Genomic DNA, 17,096 nt, shown 5'->3' on the forward strand with positions numbered 1-17,096 from the left:
TCCAAGCATCCTGGCTTGGGGAGAGAGAGATCATACATTGGTGGCTGGTTTCAGAGCATATAGTATACCTTGTAGGAAAGCATCATAGGCTCTCAAACTGTTGTCTGTAAGCTAGCGTCATAACATTCTTTAATAAGACATTTCACTGACTTAAAAGCCACATGCTTCAGGGAGATAGTCTATATGGTAGGTTGCAGATAATAGTTAGAGGCTCACAAACACATTTCCTATCTTCCTGGAGACAAACTTAGATTACATTTCTCAGTATCCTTTGCTCTTAAGTGGAATAATTTGAATGAGTTCCTGTCAATAGAGTATGGGTTAAATTTAATGATAATCACCTCCAAACCTGGGTCATTGACAGCCTACTCCCTCCATGAAATCCTCTGAGAAGCCCTTCGGTAGCTTCATCTCCTCAGCTGAGTGCAGAAAACAAATTGAGGGAGGGAGGCCTGGGATCTCTGAATGACTGTGGACAGAGCCTTTCACTCTGCCCACTATTACACTGTGAAAATGGAAATCGAATTTTTAAAAATTATCTATGTGTTCTGTCATATTAATTATATTAAACCCTTTAATTTGGGGTTGTTATAGTAATTATCCTATCCAGGCTAATACATGGAACAATAACTAAATTCCATATATGTGAAACCATTGCCTTATTTATTTTATTACAAAATGACTTTTGGGGATATGAAGCAATGTTCTGTGGCATAACATGGTATTGGGTAACACATTCAATACATTTACAAATGGATCGTATTGCTGGCAAATTCATTTCAGAGTAAGTGTCATTCTAGTAAGAATGAATTGATCCCTTTCTGTAATGGGAGCGAAGTGGCTGGCTATTCCAAGTCCATATCACAAGGTCAGTCAGCACTGGACTCTGCTGTGGGAAGGTGGGCACTCAGCAGCAGTGCTAGCCAGACCAACCTTGCTGAGAAGTCCATACCATTTGAGCCCATGTAAACCTCTCCCTGGTAAATAATACAAATAATACTTGTGTTACTTTCCTGTGGCTGCTATAACAAATTACCACAAAATTAGTGGCTTAAAACAATAGAAATTTATTCTCTTACAGTTCTGGAGACCAGAAGTCCAAAATGAAGATGTTGGCTGGGCTGTGCTCCCTTTGAAGGGTCTAGAGGAGAAACAACTCCTTGCCTCTTCCAGCTTCTGGTGGCTGCCAGCCTTCCCGACTGCATCACCCCAGTCTCTGCCTGTGCCTTCACATCACCATCTCCTCTTTGCAGGTATAGCATTTCCCTCTTTTTTTTTTTTTTTTTTTTTTTTTTTGAGATGGAGTTTCACTCATGTTGCCCAGACTGGAGTGCAGTGGTGTGATCTCAGCTCACAGCAACCTCCGCCTCCCGGCTTCAAGCGATTCTCCTACCTCAGCCTCTGGAGTAGCTGGGATTACAGGCATGTGCCATCATGCCCAGCTAATTTTGTATTTTTAGTAGAGATGGGATTTCTCCATGTTGGTCAGGCTGGTCTCAAACTCCCAACCTCAGGTAATCCGCTCACCTTGGCCTCCCAAAGTGCTGGGGCATTTCCCTCTTATAAGAACACTTGGAATGGCATTTATGGTCCACCCAGAGAACCCAGAGTTATCTTCTCTTCTTAAGGTCCTTAACTTAATCACATCTATAAAGACTCCGCTTTTCAAATAGGGTGACATTTATAAGTCCCAGAGCCACCATTAAGCACACTACACTGTACTTTGTCCATTTTGTTTATAAACCCAGTGAGCAAACATGGGGTGGCTAGGGAAACTAAGGAAGGAAGCTAATATCCACAGAACAGATTATCCCGTCCCTCTGTTTATTAACAGCCTCTTCTGCAGTAGGTGCCTTTGGTGAGCATTTACATGGAACACACACAAAAAGTCCCACTCAGAACTGTTTATCACCAATCCTCAATTTTATTCCTTCCAAATCCTTGAGCATCTAGCCAAATCATTATCCGTTACCCAAAAAACTGATGTAAATGCACAACCCTGGGAAGTTTTCGTTCTAGGAAAAGGGAGCAATCAGATGTACTGCCCAAAGTTCTTTCATAAGGAGGATTTTCCTCCCACGCACATTTCAGGGCAACTCCTAAGTGCTGTAATGCTACCACAGTCCATTTCCAGCTGGTGTTTTCATACTATGTGGAATAATTTGTAAACCAGGCTCAATTACTTTCTTTTACAGTTTCTCAATAAGGGTCCCATCATAAATTAGACTTTGTCCCAGATGGTTTAAATACAGAGCCTTTAATGAAAGGATTGCGTGTAGAGATATAGGCAGGCATAAAGAAATAAACAAGGGATGGGGAGGTGCAAGAAAACTAGCAAGAGTGTGAGCTGTTATTATTCTCTGGAGGGGCAAGGAAAGAAACAAAGCTCAGTGAGAATTAGACCTATGGAGAAGCTGCTTCCAAGCAGGGGCTGTGGTTGTGGAGGAAGGTATGTAGGGTCAGAGATGCAACACTAAAGTATGAAGAGGGCATGGAAGTGTTCTTCACACTCTGGAAACTTTTGATCTCCCATTGGCACTTGCTGTTGATTGAATCCAACTGGAAGACAGCTGGCAAGGGAGCCAAGATGATGTAATCCATATGGTTCAGCATTTCAGGGCACAAAACAGATCAAAATGGATTGGAGGTGTGCAAACACAACCAGCTAACATTTCATAGGAACTTCCATGTGGTCAAATATGTGGGCTGAGGGAGAAATGGCAATGCAGCAAGAGCAGGTGCGATGGTCACCTGAGGCATTGCTCATGCCTCTTACCTGTGTCTTTATGACTTTCTACTTGATGAAGGAGTGCTGCTGTGCATGTCCTAGTTTATGAAATAACACCCAGACCATGATGGGCAGTTGTTTACATGATCATTTTATATTCTGTGGTCAGATACACAAGTCTCTGCCATGACCCAAAAGCAATCCAAGATCTGTTTCTTAACATTTATTTGGAGACTAGGTCAAGGTTTTGCTCTAAACCCTGAAAGGATTGCACTGTAATTCTAAATCAAGGTTTGACAGGGGTCTCCTACAGGATTGCTTTCTGCCAAACACTCCAAGCACCATTTAATCTGTTGGATCTTAAATCTCAAATAGCAGAGTAGCATGCACAACAGTTCATAGTTACAAATCATTTTCTTACTCTGGATCCCATTCAGAACTAGCAATCTTATGGAATACTTGATAAATAGGTCCAAGTAGCACATTTAAAGGTGTGTACGTTGTTTCAGAAGTCCAGTGAGATGGTAACAATCATTGGGTCTTTTTAATAGTGTGCAATTTTAATAGCGATTTTCTTTCACCCACTATTAAAGAGACACAATGATTGTTACCATCTCACTCGATTTTTTCTTTTTTTCTTTTCTTTTCTTTTTTTTTTTTTTTTTTGAGACGGAGTCTCGCTCTGCCGCCCAGGCTGGAGTGCAGTGGTGCGATCTCGGCTCACTGCAAGCTCCGTCTCCCGGGCTCACGCCATTCTCCTGCCTCAGCCTCCCGAGTAGCTGGGACTACAGGCGCCTGCCAGCACGCCTGGCTTTTTTTTTTTTTTTTTTTTTTTGGTATGTTTTTAGTAGAGACGGGGTTTCACTGTGTTAGCCAGGATGATCTCGAACTCCTGATCTTGTGATCCACCCACCTCGGCCTCCCAAAGTGCTGGGATTACAGGCGTGAGCCACTGCGCCCGGCCTCACTGGATTTTTGAAACAACATATATACAGCTTTGTATATGGAGGAGGAAATATCTCAACTTGCTATAAACTAATGGACTGCCATAAACTTTATTGATGTCATGGCCTTTGAATTTACATGATTTGTTTTTTCCTCCCACCTTCTGGCACACGCGTTCCTTACCAAGGAATCTATGATGGTTGCCACTTCCTACTCACCACAGCCAACCAGCATGATGCTAACCATGTAGTGGAACGAAGTGATGTCCTCTGGCATGATGAGACAGACAAAGTTCCTGTGGACTAGATTATTACAGAAAACTGGATAGCTGAGGTAAGATGGCAAAGACATACAGCTTACCCTACCAGGTGAAATGACTTCTGTCATCTCTTTGTTAGAAGGGAGAAAACCACTTTTAACAGATTCATAGCAACACGTCAGCTCTGAACATTTTATTTGCTTCAGTTAACTACATCTGAAACAGCCATTGAATTTGGAGTTACATGGTTAATAATAATACACTCTCTCCAAGACTCCCCAGTTTCTGCTTGGGTCAAACAGGAGTGTTAAATGGGGGTACGACAAAAAATCATCACCCCTGAATTTTTCAGACCTTGGATGATGACATGGACCTCTGACATTCACCCAGAAATGTGGCAATACTTTTGGTCTACTGTTTCAATAAGAAGGGGACATTTTAGAAGCTTCAACTTGGTCCTTCATACCATAATGGCCTTCATTCCATGGGACAGGGAGCTAATGTGGGAGTTCAGCTGGAGGTTGAATATATCTAATCCAACTATACGTGCAGGAACTGGGAAGGGTATGTTTGAGGACCCACTGAATCACTGTGAGATGAACTCAGATCAAAATTATATTTATCACCTGGCCTCTATAAGCATCCATTTTGACTGGTGAGCACAGTAGCAATTGGGGATGCCCAATGAGCAGCATCTGCTCAGAGTCAGTGTCCCAGTAATCCTCCCAAAGTGTGCTTATTTTCTTTCCCTTTTGGTGAAAGCTAGAAAGAGGACTGATAGTATATCCTGTGACATCACCACAGAATATTTCAAGGGAATCCGATGTTCCCTCCATTTAAAAAACTCTGGGTCTGTGTACTGGAACAAGAATGGGAATTGGTGAGGGGCTGTGTCTCTCATTGTAATGACCCAAGTCGGGCCAGTGTTTATCAGATTAGTCAGTTATACTAGTCAAGAAGGACCTTAGTCTATCTATTTCAGTCCTCAGGACATCAAAATAAATTGGCCACCACCATAGATGCCCACAGGCCAAGCTATTCTAATAATAACTCTGGCTCTTTTGCCCATGACTATAATCATGTCTATTTTGTCTCTGGCATTTAAATACTGCCATTTGGCCTCTGCCAGTCTGATACTGTAATTCCCACTGAAATTGAAATTAAGGGACTCATTTTAGGGACAGCTTCCTCCCTCCGTCATGATCCCAATCTATAGAAAGTAACCACTACAGAATTTTCCAAGGATGCTGGTGGAACTTACCAACAGATATCTCAAACATAGAGAGGGGCTAGTCAAGTGGGTCACACATGGTAGATCTTCTCCAACACTCCTAACTCCATTAAGTCTCTGGAGTCTCCCCTCCACATTATTCCAAAGAGTTTCTAACATATATCTGAGTTTAATATAGGCTGCCACTGAGTCCCTGTTTCAGTTGAACAACTGAAAAACCAGTAAAGCTGCTCCTCACTGTTTAGCTATGTCCTCAAAATAAGAATTTTTGGTAATATATAAGAACTATATCAATAATTTCAGTTCATTCTAAAGAAATGTTTCTCCCTGCCTTAACACCCTGAGAACCTATTCCTACACATTCCTGCAAATGAAAATTAGCCAAATCCTATCATTCTAACTGCCTCCTCCCAGGATAGATTTTGTATTTGTTCTCCTGGGGCATGCTGCGATCTAATTCTCTTTGCAGATCTGATGGCACTGAAAGGGGAGAAGGCAGGCATAAAGGGGATCAGCATCCCCTTGGAAGGTAACTACCTTGGTTGAGGTCATTATAGTATCTCAAGCAACAAAGGACTAATGTCATCTGATAGGGAAGACAGACTGCTTTTATGAACAGGCATATTCAAAGCAATTTAAAGATTCATGTTCTCAGGTTCATCCAAATCTACCCAAATATCCCCATTCTGTTTCTTTAGGTCCCATCCTTTCATGATCAATGCCACAAATTTCACACAGGAAACCACTGAGGCTGTGAAATCAAGTTGTAATTCTGCAATCCAAAGGAGCAAACTTTAAATCTTGTTTTAAGGCATTTTAAGTCTGCAGCTATGATATATAAAAGGGTCTCTTGGGTGGGGGTCAGGGCGGGTCATAGAAGCTGTCTGCAACTTTTTCCTTGCCCTAAGCCAAGAATTTAAAATCAGAGCGAATACTCTTTCTGTAAGCTCTTCAGTGCAATAGGAAGCAATCCTTCCACTCAAGTTTTCTCTGTTTCTTATTTGCACCACAATAGTGCGATGCAGCAGCCAGTCTGCCAAAGGCTTGTCTTCAATAGCTATTCCATCCTATGTGGCCATAGGTGATCATTTAGCTATTTGCTTCACGGAAAACAGTATCCCATTTCCCGGTGGTCATGAAGTTATCACTGCCTATAAACTCAACTAAGTCAGATAACCAATGTCATATTGTATTTAAAAGTCAATTTCTTGATCAAATTTTGGTACTGAATACTGAGCTAGGTAAGGTTCATCACATATAATAGATACCACTCAAGGTATTCAAGCAGAAAATCTTTAATTCAAAAGAGTAGATGTTTATAAAATTATTGGTAACTTGGAGGAATAAAAGTCAGGAGGCTATCCTTAATCTTTAGTTTCAAATTCATACAACCACATCTGTCATAAGTGCCATCACCATTAGCACTGTCTGTATTCATAAAATTGATGCCAAGATAGTGGAACATGTTATCCAACTGTTTCCAACACTTTTGTCTGTAGGAGCCCACTTACATAATTGTGCTACTACGGAAAGGTGACACCCACCTCCTTCAGCCTTTGTAAAATTTCACGAGTGCCTCACATTGACAAAACCTAAATTTACGAGGGGATCACATGGTAATCTGAGAAATGTAATTTTTAGTTCCCCAAACTCTGTAATACTGAAGGAGGGGAGAATGAGAACACATCAAAGGGAAAGGAATGGATTCGTAGTGCCCATAAACAGCTACTACACTAACCTAAAGATGACGCCTGATTTCTGAAGTAGTTAATATTTGGGGTAGACTTCAGGATGTAAGCTCCAAATCTCAACTTTAACGATAAATTAGAAATTTGTTACCCAAATTCATCTGGCTGCTTTTTTTCCTCATGAGTTCCCATATTACTTTTATTTCTGGAGGAAAGATTAGGTACCACTTTACAAGGGCTGGCAGTAATAATTCAAGCATAACAAAAACAAATGTTGAATAAATATAGCTTTGAAAAGCAGCTTTTCTTTTGTGATTATGTCTTTATGACATTTTTACTGAGATCTGAAATCACAATATATTGGAAACCTAACTGTATCATGTACAACTGACAAACCCTAACTATATAATATGCTTATAAAAATTGTAAATGTATTTGATCCCCAGATTTATTAATTAGAACACAAGCCACACTCTCAGGTGAGGTGTGACTGTTGCTAACATAATGCTATCTATCGTACAAGACTCATAATCTACCCACCCTCTAATTACCAAATAGCAAGCTAATCATTATTCTTGCAAGACTGGTTCCTAGGACAGCTTCCTCACAGGGAGGAGAAACTCAGTTGAAATATAATGCATCATGAATGACAAAGAAGGGATTTCAACTGGATGCTTTCTTTTTTCTCCATGGCAAATTCAATGAAAATAAAATTTAACTGAGAAAAGGAGCAATCTGACAGGCTTCTCTAAAATTGTAGAAAAGGGATTCAGGAATACCTAAAGACTGACAGAGTACATGGAATATGTACATGGACTGGTGAAATATTCTTTATAACAATCTTGTATTTAAATTGAGAAATAATAATTTCAAGATCCTATGTTTTTAGAAATAGCCATATTATTTAAACCTTTCAAGATTTTTTTGTATTTAGGATGGCTTTTAATTTGGACATATTCTGTATAGATGTTCAAAAGCAATATGACCTTCTGATAGCTGCATTATAATTAGATATTAAGTGATGTGTTTCAGCGTGCACTTTTTCTCTCTCAAAGGAGATACTACTTTATTAACACATTCCCTGGGATAACCTCATGTATGAGAATGGAAAAAAAAAAAATCAAAATCTAAATTGAGTTTCTATTTAAGACCAGATGGGTCTCCAAGGAAGAAATGAACAAAAATTTGCTCATGTGTATTGATGTGTAAACATGCTTTGTGTGGTAAATTGAAAAAGACAAGAAAAAAAAGGAAAAGGAAAAAAACAACACCCTAATTAAAAGAAAAAGATAGAAGAACGTTTAATTTCTCAAAGGAAACAGCAAAACCGACATTTCTAAGTCTGAAAGAACACCAAGGGGTGACTGATTCATAGCATTCCCATTAATCATCTAAAGACAGCTCTGGATCCCCTTCTGGCTAAGTCACAAGGCTCTTCCAGTGATACATTCTAAAATCTTACAATCTTCATGTGGCAGTGGTTCTATATATCAATTATTTTAAATTTAGGTTTTTAAATCTCCTCCAGGATTCACAGCCTCCTATGAAAACAAATTGAAAAGGATCTTTGCCTTTCAATTCACAGCTGTGCCTTCCCCTCTGTAATTTATAGGAAAACTAACTTCTAACACTTAAATGATTTGTAGTATTTTGAAACAAAAATATTAGGTTGGTGCAAAAATACAACAAAAAAGGAATCCATTTCTACTTCTCTTCCTTTTCACAAATATTCTTGTCATTCAGAAGTTATCTGCCTAAAATACAAAAGACTAAGCATGGATTCTAAATTACACCACTAATAAGGACTTGCTTTCTAAGGTCACTTGCCAAAATTACTTGCACGCTGCGTGGCAGGTGACCAATTTCCTTCAGCAGGTTTTATGATTACTGCTCAGATGTTGTGTGTTGTGTGCCTGTGTACACAGCTTAGTATCAGTCTCTCACCTCTGCTGCCCTATTTACCATCCGGCAGGATGCTGAAATCTGCCACCCAGGTCCATGCTGAGCAGGCCAGCCAGCACACATCCTGGTTAGCTGTAGCTGTTTTTTTCTTAGTAAGCACGGTGTTATGAGTACAGCTGGCTGAGATTATGGCTATAACAAGGAAAGAACTGGGAGAGTGTGAACTCTTCAGTGTGGTGTCTCATTCTGAAGGTGAGAGAGATTCAAAAGTTCTGCTCCAATAGTCAATATATAGTATCTGACTTGTATTGTCAAATAGATAATACAACAAAAATCACTTATACCTCTATGTTCTCTTTCCCATTTACAGGGTAGCTGAGTTGCATATATGAAACAAGCCTGTATATTAAAATATTCCTAATAAACTAAAAGCACTGCTAGATTCCATGTTCTAAAGTACAAACATAATAATCCATGTTAAAATATTTTTGAATACCTTGAGAGCATGCACAACAAGAGAAAGAGAATGAATTAATAATGTTAAAACTAAAACTAGTCATTTGTTAGTTTCCATCAGCAAAACAGTCAAAAGTAACAGACTTGGGAGGCCAAGGCAGGAGGATTGCTTAAGGTGAGGAGTTCAAGACCAGCCTGGGCAACATAATGAAATCTCATTTCTACCAAAAAATGAAGAAGTAACAAAGGAAAGAGAAAGACGTATGGCCATCTATTATAGAGGAAAACTCACATGTCTCAGGTATTTCTAGTTATTGTAAGTATTTAACAAATTCCTTGTCTTCTATGTAAGAAAATGTTACTTCAGTTAGTGACAAAGTTTTACCAAGTAGGAGACACAATCTTTATTCATCAGTTTCTAGATATAAGGCATGCAACATATCTGTGATAATAGAGAAATTATGAAAGCTACTGGAAAAGGCTGTATTTATGACATCTTATAATCATCTTCTATAAAGAAACTTATAGTAAGGACTGAATGATTTAAATGAAAGAATACAAGAACTTCCCCATTTATGTTAAGAATAATTTAGAAGAAAATGGTATGTTTTATGTCTGAATGAAAAGCTCTTCCAAAAGCAACTAATTTTTAAAGTAAAAATATGCTACTATAGAAAATAAGCTTTTTACCAGAAATGGTAGATACCCAAGTTCTAGTCTGATTTTTTCTATATAAGAAATTAGCAGCAGAAAACAATTTAGAATTAACTAAATCAAATAAACATCTAGCAGACAGTTTACATTATAATAAACTGATTAACAAAAAAAAATCATTTTTTCCCACAGCAGAAGTATATTTATTGTGCTGAAATCAGGTAGCAGGGAATGAATAGCTCTTGGGAACCAGTACAGAATGTTCACAAAGATTTACAAATCTCAGTCATTACACACTGAGCAACAAAACAAAGGTGTTGAATCCTCTTAGATCAAACTACTTTATATGTTGCAAATTTTCTGTAATTCTCATGACTGCATGCCTTTGGGGAAAAAGTATTTCATTTTAATGCACAATAAATATGTTATAGCTTACAAAATATTCTGAAATAGTTTGTACAAACAGCATACATCCTACACATGCAGCTTTGACATGTTGTTGAGATACTTAAGAAATATTCATGCTTTTTTTGGGTCACATTTTGTCTTTCTCTAGTAATCCCTTTGCAACATCCCTTAAAAAATTAACCTATGTAGTAAAACATGATACAAGTTCTTTCCTACTTTATTTCCAGTTGTTCACTTATATTACATGAAATACTTCATTTGTAAATAGCAAATTGAATGTTATAGTTCTGACTACTCTCACTTTTATTCATTTTGTGTTTTAACAACACCTTGTAACATCAAGCATTGAATTTAACAATCTTTAGCACCAAGGAGTCAAGAATATTGCACCAAAATGGGTTTATACTTCATACCTAGTTAATAAATAAGATCTTGCAACTTAGTCACAAGGAAAACGTTACTCCAAAATTAAACACATTGAAAGAGAAGGATAGTTTCACAGAAATGTTTGGTGTATGCTATTTGTCATAAAAGCAAAAAAAAAATACTAGTGGATTTGAAAGTTAACACTAAAATTTACATTAGAAGACTCCTTGATTTTTTAATTAAAATTTATTTAATTTTAAATGTTCTTTCCAACGGAAGAGGTAGGTATATTTCCACATATGAAAAATCAGGAACAGCCATAAATCAAAACAAGGAAAGCCTGATAAAAATCAACATATTCTAACAGCACATAAATGTAACTATCTTATGATGTTACTAATAAAGACATGAGTTGTTTCATGTTTCAATCAGACAATAATCTTAATTTTCATAATATATTTCTGCTACTAACAGGAGTATTCAAATGCTGCCTTTTCATCACAAAAAATTGTTTCCCCACAGTGATTTGTGCCTCGAGTCATGGTGATCTCTGGGTCACCAGACAAGACTTTACTGCAATTCTTTCTTATTTTCACCAACACCATCATCATCAAGCCTCTAAGATTCTACAGAGATCAGTAGATTTTAAAAATTTAATTAAAACCAAAATTATACTCTGACTAGAGGTGGAGAGATTTGACCATTCCGGTCAGCAAATGAATTCAAATGTGCAAGTTTAAGTGTATACACATTTTCAGCTTTGGACAAGAAAATGTAACACCACTGATTTCAGTCAGTAGATAAGATAATTAGTAATTTATCAAAATAATTCATAAAGACCGTTTCTGTGATCGTCTAAAATTCAGACCGAAGAATGAGTGACTATAAGATACATGAAAAATCTCATCCTTTAGACAACTGGATGTGAACAGGGGGAGAATCCCCAAAGTCACTTAATGATTGCTTTGGTCTGGAAAATATCAAGGCTAATTTTTTAAAAAAATGTTTAAAATAAAAACTTCATAAATAAAACATCTGGGTATGGTATTAACACTTTACCCAGTCTAAGAGTTACTAGGACATAGAGCACATTTGTCTCTTCTCCCCACCCCCAAGCTCTCCTTTGCTTCTGTTTTCCCTGAAATTTTATATGATATGGGAGTTTTTCCTCACTGTCAACAACAGTTAAGGTCCAGTTCAATTTAATCTCCTTTTGCTTTTCCATTTTTCTGCTTTTTTCCATTTTCTATCACGAGTTGTTTTTCTGATTTGCTCACACCATTTGCTGAAATACCATTCATGGCTGTTTTTCCAGCTTTTGGTTTCTTAGGCTCTTTGTATGTCCGAATGTAGAAGTTAAGAAAGAGAAATATGAAGCTGATTGCATAGGCAATTAGAGCCCAGTGCATCCATTTGGGGAAGGGGCAGTCAGTGTAAAGAGACAGTGCCGTGTGCCCAATGGTCACATGGAATTGAATCTGAAAAACAGAAATGACAGCACAAAATATTTAATCTGAATAGTAAACAACTTTTAACAACATCAGCATCTTCTACATAGCTATCACAGGCCCAAATTTTGCCACACTGTGCAAAATTTATTGTTTTCTGGCTCCCATGGCTAGCTCCTCATTCACAGCTCAAATGCCATCTCCTCAGTAAGGACTCTCTGACAAGACTTCAATTTCAATTGGCCCTCCCAATCCCATTAACCAAAGAGCTTTTTGCATTTTTTTAAGGAGAATTATAACTATTTGAAATTGTCTTCTGTATTTGTTATTTCTTTATTGCCTATCTTTCCACTAGAAAATGACTCCAGAAGGCAGGGCTTTGTCTTGCCCATCGGTGATTCTTGAGTCCTCAGCACAGCGTCAGGATCAATGAATATGTGTTGAATAATGTTATCTGATGAAAGGGAATCAATGGCCTAGGAGAGTAAAGTAATAGTATTGTAGGCTCTTCAATTTTGTTTTCCTCCCACATTTTAGATTGGTTTCTTTCTATCAAATTGTCAGCAAGCAGATACACATACTTAAAATGAGCTTATCAAAATGGCTCATTTATTTCTTACAGATAGTCGGCAGGTAAATTTTTATTTGAATGAACACTATCCTTTAAAAACTAATATTTTGATGGCCAGGTGCGATGGCTCATGCCTGCAATCCCAGCACTTTGGGAGGCCGAGGCGGGTGGATCAACTGAGGTCAGGAGTTCAAGACCAGCCTGGCCAACATGGTAAAACTCCATTTCTACTAAAAATATAAAAAATTAGCCAGGCGTGGTAGTCCATGCCTGTAATCCCAGCTACTCAGGAGGCTGAAGCAGGAGAATAGCTTGAACCCAGGAGGCGGAAGTTACAGTGAGCCCAGACTGCACCATTGCACTCCAACTTGGGCAACAAGAGCAAAACTCCGTCCCAAAAAAAGAAAAAAATAATATTTGGATAAAATTTAGTAGATATTTCAGAATAAATACAAGAAGAATCACTTTCAACTTTAAGAATTTTTAAAAGGAAAAAAGCCCAAAGTGAGATGATTAAAATGAAATAGATTCTGATGTATCAATAAAAGAATGGGTCAAGACATAATGTTAACAAGGGTTAACTTTTTATACAATTAACTTATATGACTAACTGTTGTGGGAACTTCTGGCTTGGAAATACAAACTCAACATCCTGTTTGAAATGGACAATTGTGGTTTCTCTTTTAAGGATAGCATTGTTCTTAAAATATTAATTATTGATTAAAATAATCAGTATTACTTATTTTAAATATTAAAATAATGTATGCCATGTAAGCTAAAAATTTATACTATATTAAAGTTTTATAATTTTCCTTGGCAAATATTTTAATTTGAAGAACTTGTGGTTTCACAATGGTTTTTAGAAGCTGCATCACCAAAAAGGGTGTGTATAAGGGTGTGATTGGGTATGGCATCACTCAAGGAGAGCCAGGTGTAGGCTCCAACAAACCAGATAGGACTAATTCACATGATTTTGATCACCTCTTCATTTTCTTAGGTCCATTTACTACTTACTGAGAGAAATGAATTACACAAACTGTGTTAACAGCTTCTACACAAAAACTGGAGGAAGCTTCCTATACCACTCTGGTTACAAATGAATCCTTCGCACCCAGCATTTCCCAAAAGTTGTGCTTCCTGTTTGGTTAGCCAGCTGTTTAGCAACTTAAAGCAAAGATGAATAATATTTCCAAATGTGATTCCACTGATAAAACTGTGCACATGCTATGATTAAAGCAAATTATAATAAATTCTAAAGCTTGAAAAATAGTTACCAGGTTGGCTTTGAATTTCCAGTTTGATTACAGGCTAGTGCCTAGCATCTGAAAGGTACACTAATGCACACACTCAGATTGCCACAAACAGTCTTACTAGCAGGATGTGCTGAAAACTGTCTGGACTAAAGACCACCATTTGAAAATATCTGTCTCTGCTCTCTTAAGGACAGTGTTTTAGAGAATTACAAGGAGTTCTCTTGCCCTTATTCCCTTCCTTTGCCCCACCCCTTCCTTGGCTATGTGCTTTCTTTTCAGCTGTTTAGTCTAAATATATGAGATATGTTAAAGACTGAAAAATGAAATAAAAAACAAAATTTTTAAGCAAGGACAAGATGAAGAGAGGTAATAAAATTTTAAGTTAAGAAAATCACCTGAAGGGAAAAAATACATATTATTTTTCTATTCATACATAAATCTACGTACTTTGTAGCGTGCTTAGATCTTTAATCATCCTTTCCACAAACATGTTTAGAGAATGTTTTCCTTAGAGGAGTAAGGGCTATGTCTAGTCTTTTAAGCATATTATAAAAACAAAGATTTGCTGGGACCAATAAGTCTATGAATAGGTCATCTAGAGTCAAGTGGGCATAACTGTGATATAGCTAGAGGATAAAGTTAATTTCATAATAGAAAATTGTCTAAAATGACTTTGCACTTTAAAATTAATCAAATTTAAACAATTTCAGTATTTTACCAGAAGAAACTTTGGAAGCATTTAACTCACCAGTTGCAACATAGTCAGGTATCGTTTCCACCAAAGATATTTCTGAATCCATGGGCCAAATGCAGTTAACCCATAGTATGAGTACATAATCACATGGATAAAGGAATTCAACTGGGCTCCAAAAAATGCTTTAGAAAAACAACAGGTAATTACAAGATACAGAAAATTTTATTAGGCAGTAAGCCACTGAGATGTACAATAAATGAATACACATTGTTTTTTAATATTTAATCTTGAGTACAGATTAGAAATGAAAAATATAAAGTAGTACTAATGAAAAAGTTTTCCCTTCAGATTAAGCTAGATATTTTTAAAGTTTAGATTTGAGGTTTTACCATATAAATAAAAATGTATGTTCAAATGCAAAGGACTTTCAAAGTCGTAGGTTTTCAAATGGAGTACTCCAGTGAGCTTAAATAGGCCCATAGAACTGTTGCCTATGTTACTTTTAATTCTACTATTCTTGCCTTTAGATGTGCCAATATACATATCTGCAACAAAACAGTACTTATTTCTTAGGTTTCTAAATAGTTTAAAATATGACAGCACTATACACATTGAATAATTCATTAAATATAGATAAATCTACAGAGATATTCCAGTCAGTCAAACTCAATGACATTCTTTCTTTTCAGAATATTAATTAAATCAAGGTATAGATGTAATAATAATTAATTTTTGTCATAAAGTGATCTAAGTGTTCAGTTCAGATTTACTAATTTTCTTTTAAAATTACAGAGGTTGCCTTTAACTGTATTGTTTTAAACTGGGCCCCCAATAATATATGTATGAATTCCTAAGCTGCCAATTATCATAATATGACAATGGAAAGCAGCAAGGTGAACTATACTATAATGACTTGTACCCTGGATCCTCCTCAGAGGAATAATCTGCATCAAGCTCAACATGTGAATCATCCTTAATCTACAGGCATCTGAAAAGACAGGAGGCAGATCTTGGCCAAACTATGAATTTAGATCCTCTTTAACATTAACAAGGCTATATAACATTTCCTTTGAATAAGAACCAACAAGACCTATAAAGGCTGAGTATTCCTTATCCAAAATGCTCAGGAACAGATGTGTTTCTGATTTCAGATTTTTTTAAACTTTGGAATATTTGCATAGACATAATGATGTGTCTTGGGGATAGGACTCAGGTCTAAATCCAAAACTTCATATACACCTTATACATGTATCCTGAAGGTAATTTTATAAAATTTTAAAATAATTTTACGCATTAAACAAAGTTTGTGTACTCTGAACATCAGAACGCAAAGATGTCACCCGTGTGGACATTATCTGTGGTTGTTTGGCATCAACATTATGCTGTACATGGAAAAGGGCTAAGAGGGTCTTTTTTCCCTTAGGTACACTGAATAAAGTGTGTTCTGCACTTGTGTTTTGACTGTGACCCATCACATGAGGTCAGGTGTGTAATTTTCCACCTGTGGTGTCATGCTGGTGCTCAAAAAGTTTTGAATTTTGGAGCATTTGGATTTCAGATGTTTAGATTAGGGATGTTCAATCTGTATTAGAGCAGGAGTGAGCTATGGGCTAAGATGGAAATCTTCAGATTTGAGGGGCTGTGTCTTGGTATTCTTTGGATCAGAACTACTAGACCCGTTCCCCATCAAAATATTGTTTTCTACCTTTAGTCTTGGTTTATGCTCATCTCTGGGGCAAATCTTTAGGTATTAAAGTAGTCACAGATAAAAAGCAAAAGTTATACTTGCCTCAAATTTTTTTAAAAATGAAATGATGGCTGGGTGTGGTGGCTCATGCCTGTAATCCCAACACTTTGGGAGGCCGAGGCGGGCGGATCACAAGGTCAAGAGATCGAGACCATCCTGGCCAACATGGTGAAACCCTGTCTCTACTAAAAATACAAAAAATTAGCTAGGCGTGGTGGTGTGTGCCTGTAGTCCCAGCTACTCAGGAGGCTGAGGCAGGAGAATCGCTGGAACTCGGGAGGCGGAGGTTGCAGTGAGCCGAGATGGCGCCACTGCACTCCAGCCTGGTGACAGAGCGAGACTCCATCTCAAAAAAAAAAAAAAAAAAAAAAAAAGAAATGAACATGGAAATATGGAAATGATTAACCATGAAAGCAAGTTAAATGGTAGATCAAGTCAAAGTCCTAGGTTCTCATTGCTTTCCACTGAACACATATATGCCATTAAACGCAAGCAGTATATTCCTGAAAATGCTCACCTTGTCCTCCTGCAACCCACTTAATTCCAATCCACCACAAGGTAAACATCGTACAGTGATGATACACATGAAGGAAAGAAACTTGGTTGTTTTTCTTTCTCAGAATAAAAAACACTGTGTCCAAATACTCAACTCCTTTAGATACAAAGTACCACCACAGAGCAGCAGCTATCTGTAAAAAGGGAAAGCATGTTATAAACACCAAAATGACACTATTGTATGGGTTTAT

The 17,096-nt window shown here is 37.3% G+C and overlaps 1 protein-coding gene across 3 annotated transcripts in view; it reads right to left on the minus strand.

The window, feature by feature from the left end:
* Window positions 1-8,127: 8,127 nt before the first annotated feature.
* The window catches only part of ELOVL4 (ELOVL fatty acid elongase 4), a 32,255-nt gene continuing 23,286 nt past the window's right edge, over window positions 8,128-17,096 (minus strand). For all 3 annotated transcript variants that reach the window (XM_518601.7, XM_063813219.1, XM_063813218.1), the window contains 3 exons: window positions 16,868-17,039; window positions 14,658-14,785; window positions 8,128-12,115 (listed from right to left, as the gene is read on the minus strand). In XM_518601.7, coding sequence (XP_518601.2) covers window positions 11,840-12,115; window positions 14,658-14,785; window positions 16,868-17,039 — 576 coding nt within the window. In that variant the 3' untranslated portion in view covers window positions 8,128-11,839. The remainder of the gene's footprint in view (window positions 12,116-14,657; window positions 14,786-16,867; window positions 17,040-17,096) is intronic.

Source organism: Pan troglodytes, chromosome 5 (genome assembly GCF_028858775.2).
Source record: "Pan troglodytes isolate AG18354 chromosome 5, NHGRI_mPanTro3-v2.0_pri, whole genome shotgun sequence".
Classification (NCBI taxonomy): Eukaryota; Metazoa; Chordata; class Mammalia; order Primates; family Hominidae; genus Pan; species Pan troglodytes.